This window comes from Epargyreus clarus, unplaced genomic scaffold (genome assembly GCF_041222505.1).
Source record: "Epargyreus clarus isolate Ecla_fem2 unplaced genomic scaffold, WU_Ecla_fem_2.2 ptg000034l, whole genome shotgun sequence".
Lineage (NCBI taxonomy): Eukaryota > Metazoa > Arthropoda > Insecta > Lepidoptera > Hesperiidae > Epargyreus > Epargyreus clarus.
Genome location: NW_027332239.1, coordinates 1,484,217 through 1,506,473, shown reverse-complemented (window position 1 = coordinate 1,506,473; position 22,257 = coordinate 1,484,217). Strand labels below are relative to the sequence as shown.

At 36.9% G+C, this 22,257-nt stretch overlaps 2 protein-coding genes across 13 annotated transcripts in view; one reads left to right on the top strand and one right to left on the bottom strand.

Annotated features, from left to right (window-relative positions):
* LOC140756122 (uncharacterized) overlaps positions 1-15,557 on the bottom strand; it is a 163,286-nt gene extending 147,729 nt beyond the window's left edge. For all 10 annotated transcript variants that reach the window (XM_073091550.1, XM_073091551.1, XM_073091552.1 and 7 more), the window contains exon 1: positions 15,553-15,557. The gene's annotated coding sequence lies outside the window, so the exon portion shown is untranslated. The remainder of the gene's footprint in view (positions 1-15,552) is intronic.
* The window catches only part of LOC140756121 (adenylate cyclase type 2), a 161,146-nt gene that overhangs the window by 136,484 nt on the left and 2,405 nt on the right, over positions 1-22,257 (top strand). For 2 of the 3 annotated variants that reach the window (XM_073091548.1, XM_073091547.1), the window contains exons 7-25: positions 1,665-1,792; positions 3,069-3,227; positions 4,229-4,361; positions 11,955-12,156; positions 12,494-12,685; positions 13,125-13,217; positions 13,800-13,927; positions 14,063-14,118; positions 15,166-15,327; positions 16,529-16,688; positions 16,990-17,073; positions 17,355-17,468; positions 17,802-17,968; positions 19,763-19,934; positions 20,215-20,280; positions 20,372-20,521; positions 20,869-20,970; positions 21,346-21,463; positions 21,771-21,915. In XM_073091548.1, the coding sequence (XP_072947649.1) occupies positions 1,665-1,792; positions 3,069-3,227; positions 4,229-4,361; positions 11,955-12,156; positions 12,494-12,685; positions 13,125-13,217; positions 13,800-13,927; positions 14,063-14,118; positions 15,166-15,327; positions 16,529-16,688; positions 16,990-17,073; positions 17,355-17,468; positions 17,802-17,968; positions 19,763-19,934; positions 20,215-20,280; positions 20,372-20,521; positions 20,869-20,970; positions 21,346-21,463; positions 21,771-21,915 (2,531 nt within the window). The remainder of the gene's footprint in view (positions 1-1,664; positions 1,793-3,068; positions 3,228-4,228; positions 4,362-11,954; positions 12,157-12,493; positions 12,686-13,124; positions 13,218-13,799; positions 13,928-14,062; positions 14,119-15,165; positions 15,328-16,528; positions 16,689-16,989; positions 17,074-17,354; positions 17,469-17,801; positions 17,969-19,762; positions 19,935-20,214; positions 20,281-20,371; positions 20,522-20,868; positions 20,971-21,345; positions 21,464-21,770; positions 21,916-22,257) is intronic. The other variant, XM_073091549.1, reaches the window with a different exon arrangement.

Genomic DNA, 22,257 nt, shown 5'->3' with positions numbered 1-22,257 from the left:
CTACCTAATAACAGCAGTGTTAGGCGCTGCTGTGTTCCGGTTTGAAGGGTGTGGTAAGGGAGACAGACTTTTCCGAGGCGTTCCAGTTTAGTCCTCAGGGGTAGCGGCGCATCTGTGGCCGACCTCAGGTAGGAATATCTAATCCTATCTGGGGTTGATTACAGATGTCCATGGGCGGCAGTAGCCACTTACCATCAGGTGGACTGCATGCTCGTCTGCTACTCTTATATTATAAAAAAAAGAAAAGATTCAACCATCGGTGTGGTAACTACTACGCCACGCGGGTTACCAACATAATTATTACACTTGTCAAATTTATTTTACAATGCATAATTACAAATGTACAAATTGGATCACAAGTTTAATTTCATTAGGATGTAAATTCGCGAAGAAACTTTTTCACTGCAAATAGATTTGTTTAATTAAATTACCCTTTTCCAAACGCTGTCCTCTGTAAATGGAATCCACCCCAATCAACCAATACATTAACAGTCCTTTAGAAATAAAAATAAAAAGGGTTCAACTGTTTGCTGATGGTCGACGAAATTAAAGTCGTGTCCTGAGCTCGTAGTCCGTATCAAGCACAGTTTTAAACGGTGCGGATGTATGCTATTTGTGCTAAAGTAGCTTTTACTTGCAGCGTCCCCATATGGGCTTTTTAATCACGATAAATGGTATATTATGTTAATTCAGATCACACATTATCTGTATGGCAAATTCTATTTAATTTTGATCAGTAGTTTTTGTATGAAAAAGTAACAGAGTCCATCCATCGCCACAAACTTTTCATATTATAATATTATAAATATCTAGTAAGCTAGTAACATTAGGGCGGGTAGTCTATTTAAAGTTGGCAATAAAGTGAAGTGTGTCTAGATCTCAAACGTTTAAGCTAATCAAAGTTGAACGCGCTATGTATGGATGTATGGGTTTTACATTACCCTGTACCTCCGCATTGAACAGCGTGGTGGAGGATTTTAGACCTCCCCTAGTTATGAGGATGTGTCTGTGCCCACCGGTGAGACAACAACCGCCATTTTATTGATATCTAAATGAACAAAAATGATTACAAAAATCTTTTCCAACATTTGAAATAGTGATTAATTTAAGCTATTATTATATTTCGGTGATTCAGCATACATTTGGGACTTTTCTGAATTTACATTTCGATAAAATCGACTCGAATGTCTCTAGAGGGATTAAATGAACGTCGAATATATATTTGTTTGATAGTTTCAGAAATGATGTAGCATAATATAATGATGTAGCGTTATAAATAAATAAATAAATAAATAGTAAGAGTGGTTTTAAGGTTTTTAGGCCTAATGGCCTATACATTAAAACCACTATTAACTGACGTAATATCTTTTTTGTACATCAAACAGTATAGTATCTCATCTTTTTCGGGGTTAGTCAGCACAATAATGTACAGCAAAGATTTGCATTTTTTCATTCCTACGAGTTTGTTTTATAGGTTGCATTTTTTTAGAAATGCCCTTGTAAAGGTTACTTCGTAGCAAAATGGTCACTATACCGGCCTCATACACAAAGAGTTCTGATTCCCCGGCTAAACAAAAACTAAATTATGCATTGATATGTACTTTCTGTGGTAAAAACCGTGATATAGTGTAACAAAGTATTTATACAAATAAATATTGTTACAGGAAAATCAATGTATGCGAATCAAGATTCTTGGTGACTGCTACTATTGCGTCTCTGGGCTACCAGTGTCCAGGCCCAACCACGCTTACAACTGTGTCAACATGGGCTTACAGATGATTGATGCTATACGGTAAGTTTAAAGAACCCAGCTCGATCTGAAATGTTTTGCTTCCTTGGATATAATTGTCTTGTTGGCAATAGGTATATCACCTTTCTAATGCAAGGCGAGTTTCGGAGTGAAAACGCCATACGTGTTGCAGTATCCTTACCATGACTTTTCAAAACATCCCACAAATTTACGTTTCGTTTACTCAATCCATTATTCTGTTCTTGCTTAGTAGACTGAGTAAACGTAACAATAAGTAAGTGTTCAAGTCTTTTTGTCTACCTCACATGTTCGCAAAAAAGAGAGACAACACATAAAGCGCCATTTTGTCAATTAAGACATTTAACGTTACGTTACTGACACTATAGTTCTGATACAATCCGCTAGGGGCGGTGATTGGAAATTGTATGGGCAAATACGTAAACAAATACCAAAACAGTCATATTTGTCAAAACGTAAAAACTCATGGTAAGGGTACAGGTTCGATTCTCCGCCATAGGTATAGATAAGTAAACGATAACGGGCGTTTTTTTTTAACTTTTGTGTGTGCTCTTGGCAACCACAACACAAAAAATCTTAATATAGGGCTTTCACCTTCACTGTTTATTTCTAACGCAAAATCCATGGAAAATTAATATATTATTATTCGCCTATTCAATATCGGAAATATATAACAATATAATATTACGCGCTCTAGTAAAAGCATCGCCGGTAACTTACGAATAAATGATTACCGTAGAAGCATTTGAACTCCCCCGGGTTCAACGTAGTGAATAATATAGCTGCTCTACGAGATTACATAAGTTTTTATTTTTCTACAACACTTGTGCAAGCAGATTCTTCAAGCGATTTTAAAAGTTCAAAGAAGTCGTTATTGTGTACAATAAAGTAATTGCTTTTTCAAGTAGAAATTATTACAAAAGCAAAAAAAACTACTTAATAGGGAAATTGAGTAGACTATGTCATTCCTACAATTTTGTACAATTGTACGACACCTCATATGAATCATAGAATCCTCATACCTCCTCATAGAATCCATCAAGCCGTTTGGGCATGCAAAAACGAGACATACAAACATACATGTATACACTCAAAAAGTCAAAACTCATTGGCCTCCGGGTAAAATCGGGTAAAAATAGCTTTAATAATTTAAACCTTGAGTTTTTGTTTTAGAAGCTATGGCCACTAGGCCAACCACTCTGCTATGTTTAAACAGCATATAACACCTACAATTGTTAACGATTGATATCTAATGATATTAGTAAGGAATACAAATTCTAATCAGCAATAATTTCTCCAGGTTCGTCCGAGAAGCAACGGGTTTCAACGTGGACATGCGTATCGGTATTCACACGGGGAATGTCCTGTGTGGGGTGTTGGGTCTCCGTAAGTGGCAGTTCGACGTATGGAGCGATGACGTCACGCTCGCCAACCACATGGAGTCTGGTGGGATAGCTGGGTAAGCAGTTTGTACGATGACGGATCACGCAATAGGCAGATATTTGCGATACGAAAGGGGGTAGAATCAGTGGGCGTGGAGACGCCACCGTCGCACAAATTTCTACCATGTCGTTCTTTCAGTGGAAGGTTCTGGATGCCGACTGACTTACATGTGAGGCGGACATTTTAATTCTCAGGAGTGGCAGATAATCTGTAATCGACTATACGTAGAACTTTTATTCTATTTCGAGTTGGTTAGAGACGTCCATAAGCAGTTGTTGACTACTCACCATAAGGAGAGCGTATACTCGGTCGCCATTTCAATTTTATAAAAAAATATTTGTACACCATTATGCTATTTATAGAGAAGTTGAGACTCTACTATAAATATTTAAAATGGTAGAGTTAATTAAGAATCTAGTGTATTTTGCTATCTCTTATCACTATCAAGTAGCTCTTTAATATTATAATCACATTACACCTATATGACAGCAAAGGACAGTTTATGTAGATAATGTAGAGAAAGGAAAGTTGCTAAATGTAAACAGTTAAATAGAGTCGTTGTTATAACTTCCAATTGTTACATTGCTATTATGAAAACGTAGGCGTTTGACATTTTCTGTCAATGTTCCCACAACGCTAGTCCTACCCAATGAAAGCGGATTACAATTTCGGAACATAAGACATATATGCACCATATTATAATTATGTTTTATTAATGCAATACCTATCACATAATAGGTTTTTTTTATAACCTACTGCCGCCCATGGACATCTGTAATAAACCCCAGATAGGATTAGATATTCCTACCTGAGGTCGGCCACATATGCGCCGCTACCCCTTGAGGACTAAGCTGGAATGCCTCGTAATACAGCAGCGCCTAACACTACTGTTATTAGGCAGAAATAGGTGTGGCGGTGGTCAACCGGAGTCGAACCACAAAGGGTTCTACCATCTTCAGGTCTTCGAATTAACATAAAAAGATAGCATATGGGTAATATATTTATCTTTTGTTTTAGACGCGTGCATATCACGAAAGCGACGATGCTGCAGCTGGGCGATAGGTTCGAGGTGGAGCCGGGAGACGGCGCCTCCAGGGAAGGCTACCTGGCGGACCACAAAATTGAGACCTACCTCATTGTGCCGCCTAAGGTCAGTAACAGCCCGATTAAAGATTTAAAATACATAGTGAAATGTTCTAGTGAAATTTTAATATATTTACAATCATTATAATATGTTATTGACTCAGTAATAAACACATAATGCATGTCGAGGCAATATGTATATTGTTTAATTAATCATTTGTGTCCCTAGCATATACATACACAGAAAAACCATTGCGATTTATATCCGTCTAACCATTTGAGTTGGAGAGCTTGCTAAAGAATAAATCATAAGTACATAAGCCCTAAAACATTACTTTCCGCAGTAGGTAAAGGAAGTATTTATTATAAGGTTAAAGAAAAGTTAAAAATAGAATGTTCTATTGTTGTTGCTAATTGAGTGACGCAGGGAAAAGAAAACTAAGTTTTTTGGTTCATTAGCTAATTTCATTTTAATTGGTCTTAATTATAGTTTTTCTATTGTGCTACGAACTTTCTAGTCTATAGATTTTTGTTGTTTGTTTCCACTTAATGAACTTAATAAACACTGATTAACCTAGAGTCATTAAATGGTACGATACAATACGAGTACAACTAAATGCATAATTGTCTAATTGATATTTTGAAAATGTAACGGGTACTCATGATACGCGGCTTTATAATTACTTTTTGCCGATATTTCGAATAACGCTGTTTGTCTACCGACCACCGATACCGAGCGGATACCGATAATTAATGACGGCGCCGAAGTAGCGTACATACATTTACTATAGCAGCTTGTACATCGCACGTCCGTCACCCGGGCACCGTCATCCCAGCCGCCGATATTCCAAGTAGATCGGCGTGACCGCTAGATCGGCACCGAGTTTTTGACGGGCCGATGTACCGGCAATGTAAAACACATTGGAATTTTGTCCATACACGAGTGACAGCTGGGAAAAAATAAACCGCCGATATCGGTCGCAGTGGACAAACTATCGCCATCACAACATAATTAAAATCGGTCCGAAATAATCTCGCTCTCGGTATGGGCTCGGTGACGGTGCAGTGGACAAACACCCTTAGTTATATGGATCGTGGTTACGCGCGAAAGTCGTATCGTAAGTTTACATTAAATTACACTTTACATAATAAAAGTATTCAGTATTTAACGAAAAATAAAATTACTTTTTCTTAAAGTTAAGTAGTAAATGTATAGAATAGTGTTGATGTTGTGCAAACAGTTGAATCACGGGGTTCATTCTATTTACTTAGTTTTTCTTACTTAGATACCAAGTTAATAATAACTGTCTATAAAGTTAGTAACCTCGCTATTGTTTTTGAATTAGAAATTAATCATCTTAATCCAAAGGTTACAAATTTGTCAGATAGTTTGATTGATGGCCAATTTTGATGGTAGACAACTAATTACTTTCCATGACTGAATACTTAATTAATATTTTGTTTGTTATTTAATTACGGAGAAATTAATTATTTAAACATAAAAGTTTGGTCATAATTGCGACCTTCATACGGCAACAAATCGATTAGTCACAATTAGTTTATTTAGAAGTTAATGCGCAAACCAATTTCTATGGTAACAAAAATAATACGGTTGTACTAATCTTGAAATAATGTTTCATAAATTAGTTATGTATTAAGTTTAATGATATTATTGTCACAGCCCTTAATGGACATTTGTAAGTAGTACGTATTTGTAAACTTTATACATGGTCCTTTAGGGTTCAGTTACGAACGTGCAAGATATGAAATGAAATGAGCGCTATATCATGGGAGGTACAAATTGGCAAATTGGCCTTCAAAGCCAGCGATGCACTGACGACTCCTATGGTGTTGTAAATGTCCACAGGCGATGGTAACTAATGACTAATTTCCATTAGGTAGTCCGCATGCTTCATCGTTGACGTTGAACTTTAACAATTATCGTAGGCCCGTAAACCTACACGACTGACCTGACCTTATTTTCCTTTAACTTTCTTTCTGTCATTCGCTTATACGCATATCATTTCTAAAAACAAATCCGTAGATTAAGAGTCCAAGGTGATAAGTAACACCGTTATAAATACTAAAATATCGATATCTGCGATTGAAAACTGGACTATCAGAACCCGCAAAGGGCGATATTGATGTAGAGTACACAGTACCCTTCTCCGGAATGATTGATGAAGTGTTTGAACAATAAGTGTTGTTAGTACCAGACGGGGATGAATTACAGCATTACAACCCCTCGATGATAGATAGTGCTTTTAAAAGATTTATCGAATGAAACACTGTCCTTGCTATCTATCGGTATTGTTCCTGAAAATAGGAATCTATTTCTGTACTGACGTAACAGTTTTTTAAGGGGCTGGTTCTAAAATAAGAATCTCATCTTATTTGAGCTTGACAGACTTCCATAGGCAACAGTAGCCACTTAGGATCAGGTGGATTGGAAACTTATTTGTTATTTCAATATAAATTAAACAATCTCTTCCAAAGGTGAGTGTCAGTCTGTCGGTAATTTCATGCGTAACGCACATATGAAATTACCCAGCAGCGGTAGTGCAGATGATGACCTATGCCTCTGTCCGAGGTGCCTCAATGAGGGTTAATATGTAATATCTTCTATCTAATATTTTTATTATTTCTAGTAATACTAAAATAAGTATAACAACGCTAAGATCCCAAATGCAAATATCTAAATTTAAATAGCTGCGACTCCGAAGCACTCTACACAGAAGATAAGTATAGAAAACTGTGAAACTTTGTTTGTCATGAAACCTGTTGGATATTATGATTGAACAGACTGGTATCGATTCTCTCGGAAATTGGCAATACGGCTTCTGATGACATGTCTCATCGCATCGCTGAACACGTCCTATTGAGAAACTGACGGTTGGAGATCAAATTAACTTTTTGTCATAGATCATTTTCGTATCCTTGCATGAGAGCTCTCTAAAGGTAATAAATTGGTTACGATTTTCATAACTATGTATGTATGAAGCGTTGTATCTGAACGATCATATAGCGTAATGACGAGATTATTTAAGTTGGAATTTAAGGCATAGTTAATATTATCTAAATTATACCAAGATACAATTTTTGGAAATGAAATACGAATCACATTGCATTCTTTTTTTTCTTTTAAAAATATGGCAATAATATTTACCTTTAACAAAAACCATTTTATTAATTAAAAATAATGTTAGCTGATAAATATAAACGATCTGTGTATTTCGAAATAAAGATACATATTTTTAAACGTCAATTAAGTACAAATAAATTTTAAATCTATATTTTCTAGTACGCGTAGGCGTTCGTAGGCTCAATCAGTATTTTATGTTCACGAATAATACTTGCTTTTTGACCTTTTGATTAACAACTCTCCCAAAATAAAACTGTAATGAACCTCTACTAAGAAAAAATGTAATTATCCACATCAAAGCAACTTGTTGCCTTAATCATCCCTTTCAAATTTCGCCTGTAATTATAACTTTTATAGAAGACCTGTTTGAAGTTACCGGGAAGGCCACCTTAAAACTAACCCAACTTTACAACTCAATAATTAAAAAAAGTTTTTAAGTAAGGAAAAATATTTTCTACTAATAAATAAGTAATGTAAGGTTTTAAGCAAATATTTTGCAATCAATTATTATTTTTTATCTTAATTATTTAATTATTTTCACCACGTTTTAGCTTGACCTGTATGTATGCATGTAACGGAATCTTTGAACTCGATTTGTACCTATTTTGAACAGTCCTATTAATTAAAAAAATATTTGAACAGCCCTATTAATTAAAAAAATAATTTTATCTCATTCACCTCATCAGGATCGTCAGGAATCGGGATTAACTAATTTCCTTGTGCGATTTTAGCGTGGTTTTTCGTTTTTAAACTATAATTATATAAATTACGTTACGATATTAAACAAATAGAAATGTATCAAATATACATAAAATAAAATTGATATATTATTAGCAACAGATGCATTAGTACAGTATTTTTTTTACTATAGGAATATATAAAGTGGATACGTACAGAATATTATTATTAATTTGCAAATTGCTAATGTGAATTGTTGTTATAATTCTAATTCAACCAGAGTTCTATCTATCCCAGCGTCCATGATTACTAGCTGTGACATTGTATATTGTAGATGTAGTGGATGGATTCCGGAAATTATTAGTCCCTATGGAATCGAATACCATTCCAGAATATTCCGAATGTTTGAGTGAGATGTACCCATTTCTGTACAATGTATCTACATCAATATTTATGAGGTAATTGGCATGAACAGTATTAAAAAATCAAAGAATAAGTGATTTAAGAATACACAATATATTGAAAGGATTCTCAGACACGACTCAGTTAAAAAAACCTTAAGATTTAGGATAGTTTCAATTAAATAAAAGTGTAAAATACTGCAGTCGGCCATCTTGTCTGAACCGCTAAACGGGGTGCGAATGACGTCATTTTTGGGTATATCACTGAATTGCTTGAAATTTTGTATGGTATTGTTAAAACATTCTAATGTGACGTCACCAACGGACGCCATGACACTCGCGAGCGTTTTCGCGCTTAATTCAAAATGGCTATAAACAAATGCTATTATTTTCGTTAATACTGAACTTATTACCAAATTAAATATATAGGGTCTCCATAAAATTTTAAATTATATATTTTTAATTATCGTCAGTATTTTAATGGTTTAGAAAATTATTTAGTTAAGAAGGAAGTGAGTGTCGAGAGGACGGCTAATGAAGAGGAATGGAATAGGAAACATTGCGCTGAACCCACGTTAATTAGCACCACACCAAAAAGATTTTTTAATTATGAAGTCAAGTTGACGAGGATTTTTATAAAACTTATGTTTTTGTTAAAGCTTACTTTTTGTTATGATAGCACTGGTGCAGAGAAATACAAATTAGAGTCCAATATAATACTCGTATGTCAGATGATGGTGATGTTGTTGATGATGGAAATCATTCATAAATTCTATGGCAAAGCTTAATAATTATCCCGTATGAATATTTGAAACGGCTAGGCCTTCCAAAGCTCTGAAGGGGGATTGAAAGCGGTCACCCACACAACTCAAGATCGCATCTGACGTTGCACCGCGTCTAGATCAAATTTTAAAATCTATATAGCGCTCTTATACGCGTGTTTTCTATTTCTTTTTACAGCGATTTCTTTAAAATATTATTCGATGAGATATATACTTTTAATATAGTTTTCATACAACCAAAAAACATAGTAATAATATTTTAGGTGTCTAAAAAATATGAGTACATTTTAAGTTGTTATATATTGTTTATTATATAAGGACCACTGGTCATATTGTCATTTTAGCTTGTCACGTAAAGTTCCTCAAATTCAATACAACTTTTACATCCCAGGTCGGCCTTCCACTAACTACTTTGAACTTTAATCTCCAGTTCAGACCTTTAACTTGCAAAGAGCAGCCTTAACCCTTAACTCTAGGATGGGTAATTGTGGCGTCTACGAACGGTCTACTTGGACAAACTTACAATTTAATGACTGTCAAGGGTTAAATGGTATTATTTGACACCATTCTGTCTATTTAAACGGTTAAGATGAATAATTATACCGTTTTGCCACTAAAACAGTTCGAGATTTAGTAATTTAGGAAGGGATTAACCAAATTCCAAACTTTGTAGGCAATAAAAACTGCATCCCAAAAAAATTAGTTTCTGGGACAATCTCGAACATACTGTTTGTATGTCCGCAATTTTCATAACTTTCCTTTTTGAAGTCGATTAAAATTAAACAAAAGTGCTCGAAAGTTTTGCCAAAGCATAATTCTGTGATTCTGACCCTTTCAAGACTACTTAATATACGAGTATACATTTAGAGAAAAAGAAAGTAAAAAATCCGCATATGTAATGTAGATGAGCAGTATAATATCTTAACAATTTATTGAGGGGCTTGAATATATAAAGCAATTTATGGCTCTACTCCGTATTGTAATGACAACTGACGTTCAAACGAAATTTATACTACAGATGGTTTGAAGCTCACGAAATGTGCAAACTTTTTGATTGCTCCCTCAACTTTTAGCCATAATCGATAGCCATTTCATAATCTTTTAAGAGGAATAGACGACGAAAACAAATATATAATAAAAGCTGCCAAACTTTAAACTAAGTATATTATTAATGTACACGTTGAATGTGTTTTTTCTTAAAGGAATACGTGTAGGTACTTTCTTTGATTAGTAAGTTTATGGTTTTGCCGTACTTACTTGGTCGACGTATTTGGTAAGTGTTAACTGAAATTGACTTAATATAATCATCTTCCTACAAAAATAATTTGAAGATAGCGAGGTATTTAGACTATACAATTTGGTTACATGAACAATGTAAGAAAATAATAAATATACAACCGTGTCGCCGGTAATAAATAAACTCGAAGTGACTCAAAGGCGGAAACCTTACAATAACACAGAAAAGGTTCGTCTTACCGACCCTTTGCACCCTTTGATACGTCTTCGGTGTTGAATTTAAGTTACCGGGAAAGTCTGTTATCGCTATTAGGTACTCGTAAATAAATAGTTGCTATGTTTTATTATTTTACGAATACAAATAAAGAGGGTTTCGATTTAGATTAAAATGGTAGAAGTTATACATGGTTATAATAAATATGACTAATATACGTTTTTAAATCGCGAAGCAAAACGGCGTGTAAATCTATGCCTGACTATATTTTATCTGCCCAAGGCTTATGTTAAATGTACCGTCGTTCTCGAGATATGAATAGTTAATATTCATTATAGTATTATTTTAATTATTTTGTGTTATTTTCATGATGTGGTATTTTTATTCTCATTTATAATTATAATAACTGGCTGGTAAGATTTTATGAGAAAGCATAAAAAAAGAAAAAGAACGTGACTTGACGTTTGAGTTGTATTTTGAGCGGGAATCAAAGTTATAAGTTTGTTGCAGGAATAGTTTTATTTTTACTATTATTTTGGTATTTTGGTGAATAGTTTTATTTTCACAACTGTTGAACCGGGATATCATGGATTCGATGACGATATTCATAATACATAATTTCGCACAAATATTATTCAATAGGTACGGTACGTCTTGATTACACATGTTGATTTGGTAGTAGGTAACAAGTTGTTATTTCAAGTTTAAAAGCCAAGTGTTTCTCTCGAGCCAGCCAGTTGTTGTACGATATTATTTATTTAGGCCTATCATGTAATTAATCATTTACCGAGGCGGTTTGCTTGATAAATACAGAGTTTAAGTTAAATACGTAGGTACATACAGTAATGTTACAAATGTACGCAGTACGTACTTATTGCTATACCTGCTACTCCTACGTGTTTGATACTTAGCTGCTAAAATACCTGCAGCACCAATGCGGATTGTACATTGTACATACTTCATATTATGTATGTTTAGATAATCTTCTTACAATTTCTCTAAATAAAAATAAATAAAATTGTTCGTTTGTAATGTCAGAAACATTTTTTTAGTAATAACGGTACTTATGTTACTTATGTCAAAAAACAATTCCCAAAATATTTGTCCGTCTGTTTGTCTGTCGGTTTTTTCCGGCTAATGCTATCCAGGATATTTACTCTTTTCGGTCGTGAGGAGTATATTCGTTATTCCCAAATTTCGTTCGCAGAAACAGACGGGTATATCGGAGAACGGACGTCTCTCAGTGTGCACGGTGGACCGCAAGGCCAGCATCGTGTCCTCATTGTGCCAGGACGTGTCCCCGACCAGGCCGCGGGAGAACGTCAGCCCCGCGCCCAGCCAACACAGCTTCATTGAACCTGAGCCGTCTACCAAAGTGCTGAGGACAGAATCCATGAGGAATCCTGGAGGTAGATATATTGGTTTAGAAATTCTATGATGAATAACGATGTTTCTGCAAAGTTAAGGGAAATAGATGTAAATAAGGGAATTTGGACATGCAGCAGTACTCGTATGTCAACCACCAAATGTTAAGTGGTCCCTGTGGTGTATTCGACGCTTTTTCTTTTACATTTATTTCCAAATGTAAGCAAGATGGATGGAACTCAAAATTTTATTTCAAGACATTTAAAAAGAATTTTTTTTAGTTTCTTGATTTTGAATAAGACTTACCAATAATACACATTGAAAATATTTTTTAATAATTTTCAAAAGAAACCTTACTCATTCAATACATTTGACTTGCAGAAACAAAGTCTTTAATTACCGATCTGAATAGAAGAGCTTCCGTAAAGGTAGAAGGTCCGAAGACTGTGGCATTTGATGGAAACACCTTGACCAATTCGGCTGAAGGAGTGGGCAATGGCGTGGTTGTCAGCGTCAAGCCCAAGAGCCGAAGTGGATCCATCATTGGAGCTATTAGCCCAATTATGGGCACAGGTATGTCCATTTTTTGGGATTTGGTGACTAGATTTTAATTTTGTAGTATATATGGAATCGCTATTGTTAAGCGATTTTACTTCTTATTAAGCTGCCAAGCTGCTTCTTATAATTTTCCAAAACAACATTTAAAGTTTAAGTAATCTACTATATCTTAAATTACATTACTAAGTAAAGATTAGGCGATTACGATGCGATAGTAATATATCTATAGTGTGGAATTAGAAGAGACCATACACAAAATGGTTTGTGAATAGATAAAATGCACACTTTTAGGAATATAAATGTTACATCAGCAGTTGTTACTATGTTTTATAGGCATTTATCTATTGATGGTACCAGGATATCTCCACCTTAAGTTTACCTTTGCGTTTAATATTATTGAACTAAGTGTATTTTGTTCCCTTCCTAATACTTAAGTTATTTAATTTTTCCTTAGAATCAGATCTTGAAACTCCGCCAACTCCGAGCGAAGCAGTAACACCGACACTTTTCCGTAGAATGTTGAGTACTATATCAGTGGAATCAATAAGTTAGAATTACTTGTTATTTTATGTGGTTCGTCTCTAGAATAGATGGTGATTAAACACTCTAGCACGGGTATATAGAACCTTACTCGTTTCTTGTGCGAGGAAATCATTATGTTCATATTAAATTGTAATATATCATTAATTGAACTTGCGTTGTACACAACCAATTTGATCTCAAGTTGGAGTTCAAGTTTTAATTTCCTTAGTATTAACAGATGTAAATAAAACACACACGTAATTTGATAGTTTTTGTATAATTAGTAGTTCTTTTTAAATTCTTGCCGTATAAACAAACTAAAATCACAAATATTGAATTACTTTTTTGAAATTTACCTATACCACTATTATTATACAAAGCCCCCTCATGAAACGTCTTGTTGCTCATCATCATACATTACTTAAATTAAATGACGTTTTTTAATCGTCTAGTTTTTTAAAACATTATAGAGTCCCAATATCAGGTTCATATGAAGTTCATAGCATTTTGTCTCGTTTGAGTTCGGTGAAGACTGTAAATGTGTTTGTCATGTAAATTTAATATTCTACGAAGTATGTTTAAAGTAGTTGTATAATATATATTTCAGCAACCCCTGGCGTACCCTCAAGATCTCGTCCGTCAAGCAAAATGACGAAGTACGTAGAGTGCTGGGGAGCGGACAAACCATTCGCCAACATTACCGATTCTACGCTGGCCAAGAATATTGGCATATCTGTAAGTTATTGGCCTTTACATCTCGATTACATTAACATAAAGTTTCCACGTCTAAATAATGTATGAAATATTAAAGTTACGATATACATATTAGTGTTTTTACAGAGAAAATAATGACATTATTACATTTTTCAGAGCTTGGCGATGATTGAGCAGAATTTGTTACCGCAGAGGACTTGTTGCGACTACAGGTTGGTTGTTGTTTATTTGTATCTATACCAAATACGTGATATACAATTTACGTTGTTTAACTATGGCGTTGGTCTCTACAAAATTTCTTTTTGCTGGTTCTCCTCTAATTAACAAAAAAGGTCATACATTTTTGTTGAAACTATTGGTTATTAGATATTAGATATTATTGGATATTAGTTTTCCAATTTCAACTTATTTTACCCAACTCAGAATGAGATTATGATGAGTATGGGTCAACATTTACCACGCTAGTTAAGTGCAGATTGCACCTTTGTAAACATTACAACCGATTAAAATATTTTAGCACACTTCATCATCAATCCATTATTATCCCACTGCTGGGTAGTCTCCTCTGAGAAACTTTAGGATAGCCTAATGGACTATGGAGTCCACCGCGCTGGCCAAGTGCGTATTGGTAGACTTCACATACCTTTGAGATTTTTTTATAAAATCTCTCAGGTTTACTCACGATGTTTTCACCGTGTTTTCCTTCACCGTTTAATTAAGTGGTAATAAAAGTGGTAAAAAAAAATCAGAGATACATGTGTGGGTTTTGAACCTCGGACCCCTCTAGAGGCCGAGTTTCTTAACCACTAGGCTATCCGTGCTCTTTTAGTACCCTTATTGGAAAAATCTGTGCACGCTTGAGATTTCAGTCATTTTGGCTCATGATCACTGAGTTTTACTCAACTATTCCAGCAGAAAAAAGTAGTGATAGCCTAATAGTTTAGAAACCCGGCTTCTCGAACGAGGGGTACGAGGTTCATACCCTAGCCACTCACCTCTGATTTTTCAAAGTTATGTGCGTATTAGAAATTAATTATCACTTGCTTAAAACGGTGAAGGAAAACATCGTGAGGAAACCTGCATACCTGAGAGATTTATATAAAAAAAAAAATGAAAGGTATGTGAAGTCTACCAATACATACTTGGCCAGCGCGGTGGATAAACCCTTCTCATTCTGAGAGGAGACTCGTGCCCAACAGTGGGACAATAATGGGTTGATGACGATTCTAGCTCCAGGATACAATGTACCACTGTTCCAGCACGAACCCCGAGGGCATGTCGCGCGTGTCGCTGTGGTTCTCGCGCGGCGCGCAGGAGCGCCAGTACCGCGACCAGCCCGACGACCAGTTCAAGTACAACGTGGCGTGCGCCGCCGCGCTCTTCCTGCTGCTCGCCTTCATCCAGCTCCTCACCGTGCCGCAGTATGTATTTAATGTTTTGTGGAGCATTGCTTTGCTCTGTAGAATCTGTGAGTGCATTGAAAAAACATTGCGCATAAGTCCTTCGATCGCAGTTTCGCTTCGCTTACGACCACCTTCAGTTGTGGCGACCTCCCGCTACTCGACAAGAGATGGCGCCACGAGTATTCTGAATCACGCTATCGAAGTATTCTAAAATATCCTGCTCATATACAAGTTCCGAATTGAGACTGTCGGAGCACGGCCGCTCCCCGGGCATGATCACCTAGCCCGGCGGGAGATCTCCCTTTGCCAAAGTGGTGACCCCTGACAAAGAATACGTCCCTTCTGACCCTCATCGAAGGTGGCAACCTCTCTTCCTGCATGGATTTCATCCTCACAGCACCAGTTCAGCTGCTCATCAGGTTCATCGCAGCGCACGAAGACACGCTTCCTGATCCTGATGCAGCTACTCTCGGGTACTTCACGGACGGCTCGAGTGCCATTACTCGCCCTCCTCACTTCACTCCAACCTCAAGGCCTCGGTTCTCCCTCACATCTCGACTCACCGCAGACAGAGGGCGTGCCGGGGCGCTTGTAAGCTTAGGCGAAGTATTCACAAGTACGGAACACTGAAATCAACTGGTATCGACCTCCGGTCTGAGCAGGGGGTGATGTGGCGACCTCTCGCTACTCGACAAGAGATGGCGCCACGAGTATTCTGAATCACGCTATCGAAGTATTCTAAAATATCCTGCACATATACAAGTTCCGAATTGAGACTGTCGGAGCACGGCCGCTCCCCGGGCATGATCACCTAGCCCGGCGGGAGATCTCCCTTTGCCAAACAGTTATTGGTAAAAAGTACAATTTTCGGCAACGTCTTTAGCATCGCCGAAATTGACCGATATGCCCCAGCTTCTGCTTCGGCAGAAGGCTGTGTCTATAACCGATAAATCGTCTTTGACTTTGGTCAGAAAACAACCTTCGGTCGGACACTACTAATTACATATTGTACGCTTCATTTACGCTTCACAACTCTGTCTGTCGAAGCGCACGCGCATGTCATACTGCTGCTATTGAAGAATAAGAACAAAATATCATAATAATCAAAAATCTACTCATGTCATGTCTTAAAAATCCATCATTTACAAATAATATTTTAAGATTAAAAGATCTTTGAATCTTCGATCCTTACTCCAGGTATTCTTCTGAATATTTCCAGGGGAGTAGTCTTATACGCGACGTTCGGACCGACCTGCGTCACGCTGCTGGTGTTCGTGTATCTCTCCTGGTACGACGGCCACTGGCCCGGGAGAGGAATGCATCTACTGTCCGATGTACCTAATGACATGTATGCGGATAACTGCGCAAAGCCGGGGCAGGTTTGTTTCTGAAACTATTTTCTCAATTTATATTATTCACGCCGTATTTAGGTTTTAGTATCCGTGATGAAACGACCGCAAACCAACATGGGGAATCTTATAAAAATTGTTCATTGCTATTTTTTCAGTGTACCACGCATATTTTATTCCTATTAAATCACCTGATATTTTACACTTTGACCAGGAGAATGTTTAAATTGACTTAAGTTTTAATATTTTTGTGGGCATTTAATTTAGTATAAATAATTATTTAATACAAGTCCTAATCGATACTTATTAAAGTGTTATTAATGTATTCCAGATTGTCGCCAACAATTGCTACATCCGGCTCACCATGTTCTTGGTAACAACTATTCTTATCGGAACGTGCGCTGTTATAAATCTGGTTAGTTTAACTAACAACCTACTTGTTACTAATGTCTTTATTTTTATTTCATTTATTTTCGACTCGCCTCTTTCATTCTATGTTCATAATCATGAAATATTGGTGTTTATAAAAATTTGAGGGTCGATATAGACCCTATTAATAATATGATCATGTGCGATATTCCATGCTTAGAAATTTAATTAATTTGCTCATCTAGGGCTTATGTTGGCATCTCATCAATAAAGAACACAGACACATTTTTTTGTTATTTTACATATTAAGTGTGTTTCCTATTTCAGTTCCAGACGTACCTCGTCCAAGAGTTTCCAGCTGAAGTGTGGAGCAAGCCCTTCGACTCGAACTCTACCAATAATACCGGCGTTCCAATTATGGTTGACGTGGAATCTGCTCCTGTAAGTTTACGATTTGAATACTTAAATACGTCAATGCAAGATTAGATCATTTGTAATCAGGCATGTCAACTTTGGCACGTAGAATATTGAAATGTTACAATTGTTGGTCTTTAATGTGCAAAAGTTCTGATTTTTGCACGCTACAACCCAATTTTACTCTTTAGCTAAATCCTAGCTCGCCTATCCTAGGTGTGGGGTCGCAAATTAATCTCGGCGGCCATCTTGAAAAAGGGGTACAAAAATTTACACGCTGTATCAGGAAAACTATTAATCGCACAGAAAATTTGCAAGAACTACCTTTACCTTTAGATTTTTTTGTGATTTATTTTCCAGAGCTACCTATACAGCTCCGTGCTGACACTAGCATCCATCTCGGTGTTCCTCCGAGTGGGCTTCGTGCTGAAGCTGGTCCTCATGCTGCTGACCCTCACCACGCACATCACGCTATTCGCCTCCGTGGAACTCTTCAACCAGTATCAGCATATCGATATGGATAACGAGTGAGTTGGACAATTTTCTGTATTTATGTGTTTCTTAGAAATTAATTATAATGGCGAAAAAAGAAAGAGAGGCTTATAGAGTTATTAATTTCTTGTCATTCAAAGAAGATTGTATCAATTCTTAACATAACATTAAGGTGCATCTGTACATTTTCAATGATGGAGTAAACTGTCATTATGAAAAAAGACTAATGACAGGAGATTGGCAACATGCGGATTCTCAAATTACCATAACCTTTCATTGATGATGATATATGGATGATCATCGATGATTATGATTGACAGATTATCGTTGATGATGATGGTTAACAATCGTTGATGAATGTTAGTGATTGTTTATGATCAGTAATAATTGTTGAAGATCAGTTGACAATCGGTAACAATCAATGATGATCGATTATTATTTATCCATGATCTCCGATGATTAACGATAAGTTAATGGTGATCAGGTTCTGAATGTCAGAGTTCGCGTTAACTGCTAGTTCGTTCCAAATATAGAAACGAGTCAAATCGCAACGGCAAATTGTAGATATTAACGGGACGAAGATAGCGCGGCCCCCCGGCACCGCTGCCCGCTCTCGACCGCGGGTACAACTTCAGAGACTCATGCGTACGCTGCGCGCAACAACTTCAGAGACTCAAGAACTTCAAACTTCGGACTAGATTTTTGGCGCGGATGTCACCATACTGCTTGATGATCAATGACAGCTAATACCTTAGGTTCGCAATGTTACCATAATCCACGATTATCAACGATAGTTGAATGTTGATCAGGTTCGCGATGTTACCCATACCTCATAATGACAGCCAATGCCTTAGGTTCGCAATGTTATCATACTCCACGATGGTCAACGAAACGTTAAATATGATCGGGTTTGCGATATTACTGTACTCCATTAAATAATAAGAGCGGCCATTAAATAAACGCTAATAAATGTTGTCTACACTCACAGTCCCACACTAGGATTCTTTGTGTTGTGGCTGCTATGGATACACACATAGACAAATACACACACCCAGACCCAGAAATCTAAATGCATCATTTAGATATGTTTAGGGATCTAACCCGTGACTCTTTGCGCGTCAGACCGGTATGGTGACCGCTCCGTCACGCGCGTCGACGATGATCAACGACAGCTAACGCCTCAGGTTCACAATGTTACCATACTCCATGATGATCAACAATAAGTTAATGGTAACTAGGTTCGGAATGTGGTCATACTCAAAGCCGGCGATGCATTGGCGACTTCTCTGGTGTTGCAAATGTCCATCGGCGGCGTTGTCTAGTTTTCATCAGGTAGCACGTCTGCCTAATCGTTAGGTAAAACTATAAAAAAAAAAATACATCATGATCATCATCAACCCATTACTGTCCCACTGTTGGGCACGAGTTTCCTCTCAGAATGAGAAGGATTAGACCAAAGTCCACCGCGCTGGCCAAGTGCGTATTGGTAGACTTCACATACCTTTAAGATTATTATTATTTTTTTATAAATCTCTCAGGTATGCAGGTTTCCTCACGATGATTTCCTTCACCGTTTAAGCAAGTGATAATTAATTTCTAATTTCTAATACGCACATAAATTTGAAAATCAGAGGTGCGTGCCTGGGATTTGAACCTCGGACCCCTCGATCGAGAGGCCGTGTTCCTTAACCACTAGGCTATCACTGCTTTTCCTAGGCTATCACTGCTTTTTCACTTACTTACTTCATGATGGTCAACAATAAGTTAACGTTGACCTGATTTGCTATGTCACCATACTTCATGATGATCAGCGCCACCCAATGGCTCAGGTTCGCGATGCTGCCGTACTTCGCGAAGGCGGGCGTGGTGCTGGCGCTGCTGGGCGCGCTGCTGCACGTGCTGGACCGGCAGATCGAGTTCACCTCGCGCACGGACTTCCTGTGGAAGGACAAGCTGCGCCTCGAGCAGGACGAGGTCGAGACCATGCGCGGGATCAACAAGGTTGGTGACGGTGTGCTGTGTGGGGGAATAGATAAGAGAGTAGAGAGAGAGGAAATAGATAGACGATACCATGCAACAGATTAATAAGGTTAGTTTCTGTGGAGGAAATTGATAAGAGAGAAATAGATAAGATAGGAAATAGATAAGTTCTTCTCGTTACATTTTAGGTATGTTTGATTAAGAAACACTGATAACTGTGACTTTTATTACTCCTACACTTAAATCACTAAATACTTTACAATTATCTGTAATGCTTGTAATATCCATCGTACTTTTACAGATTTTACTCGAAAATATCTTACCAGCTCACGTGGCAACGCATTTCCTGACATCTGTCGCTTCAGAGGTATGAAATGAAAACATTGAACTTAAATCCCTGACTCATATATTTTTTTAAAGCGGATAAAATTTAATTATTTCGCATAATAAAATTCCAGGAAGATCTGTACCACGAGAGATATTCGAGCATAGCGGTGATGTTCGCGTCGATACCCAACTACAAGGAGTTCTACGACGAAACTGACGTCAACAAGCAGGGCTTGGAGTGTCTGAGGCTGCTGAATGAGATCATCTGCGATTTTGATAAGGTGAGATATAAATATTTTGTTAAAATACTAAGAAACATTACATTGATAGTGTTTTGAGTTGATATTATTTAACAAGCTCGTTTGTTCAAGTTGTTGATCTTTCTTAACTTCGACAATCATTAGATCATTACCATCTATAATAGTATTTATTCACCATCGTAAATTACTAACTAAAATTTTGTATTTGATATTTCGAAAACATTTTTGCACCTCAAAAAATATTGGTGTCTATAATATTATAAGTATTCTATAACAGAATTCAATCTCGAATGCTTAGGAATTGCAAACTCACCTGTACTTAAATGTTTTAAATAATTAAAAGGTGAAATATTTTTATTACATTTCAGCTATTACTGAAACCGAAATTCAGTTGTATAGAGAAGATAAAGACGATAGGAAGCACCTACATGATAGCGTCCGGTCTGCGACCCGGGAAAGAAGAAACTCTTGTAAGTTACTACGTATTTGTATTGATTTTTATACAAATTGATAACTGCATGAATGTGTGCTGATACTGCTTTGATTCCATTAAATTCGGAATTCCTTTAAGGAGAATATAAATTCCTTCAGATATATGATAATGAACGTCTGTAACTTCAAGTTAAAATACACTGCTACTTCTAAAACACTGTAAACCTTACTTTTACCAGATTTACATTTAAAATATTATTTTAATTGAGGTTATTATTAAATGAATCGGTAGTCGTAAGGAGCTAATTATAAAATTTCTGACGAGTAAATACGGCGGTGTTGTCTGAAATGAAAGGCTGGAAAATATAACATTGACCATAAAGATCAGTCTATTTCTTTTCTTACATTTTCAGGATGCAAATAGAAAAGAAGAGCACACGGTTGCGATTCTAGTGGAATTCGCCATCGCGCTGATGACCATACTGGACCAGATTAATCGGGAATCCTTCCAGAGATTCAAATTAAGGATAGGTAAGACCATCTGGTTTTGTAAAGGCCATGAATGAATGATAACTATTAAGAGTCTCGTTTTGTCTTGAATCTTTGTGCTCAATTTTTACCCACTTTGAACGGTCAGTTTAATTTAAAATTTGGAACAATTGTCACGAATCGATTACATTACAAGATTTTAATAATTTTCTTCCATTGTCCTTATCAGGACCATCAGGATTAACGAGTCGCTACAATGTCCATGGGTGGCCACTTACTTATCAGGTGGATAGGTGGACTGCTAGTCTGCTACTCTAATCTTATAAACAATATAAAATATTGTTGGCAGGGTTGAACCACGGGCCAGTGATCGCGGGCGTGGTGGGTGCGCAGAAGCCGCAGTACGACATCTGGGGGAACACCGTCAACGTGGCCTCGCGCATGGACTCCACCGGCATCATGGGCCGCATACAGGTCACCGAGGACACCGCCAAGTGAGTCGCTTTTATAATATAAGAGTAGCTAAGCATGCAGTCCACCTGGCGGTAAGTGGTTCCTGCTGCCCATGGACATCTGTAATCAACCCCAGATATGATTAGATATTCCTACCTGAGGTCGGCCACAGATGCACTAAGCTGGAACGCCTCGGAAAAGTATGTCTCCCTTACCACACCCTTCAAACTAAAACACAACACCGCTTAATACTCCTGCTATTAGTCAGAAATAGATGTGGCGGTGGTGCTACTGTCTTACCAATGGAAATAACGGTATGTACTAATATAATTCAAAACTAATCTAAAGAGTCTTCAATTACAAACTAAGTTATTAAATGTTTC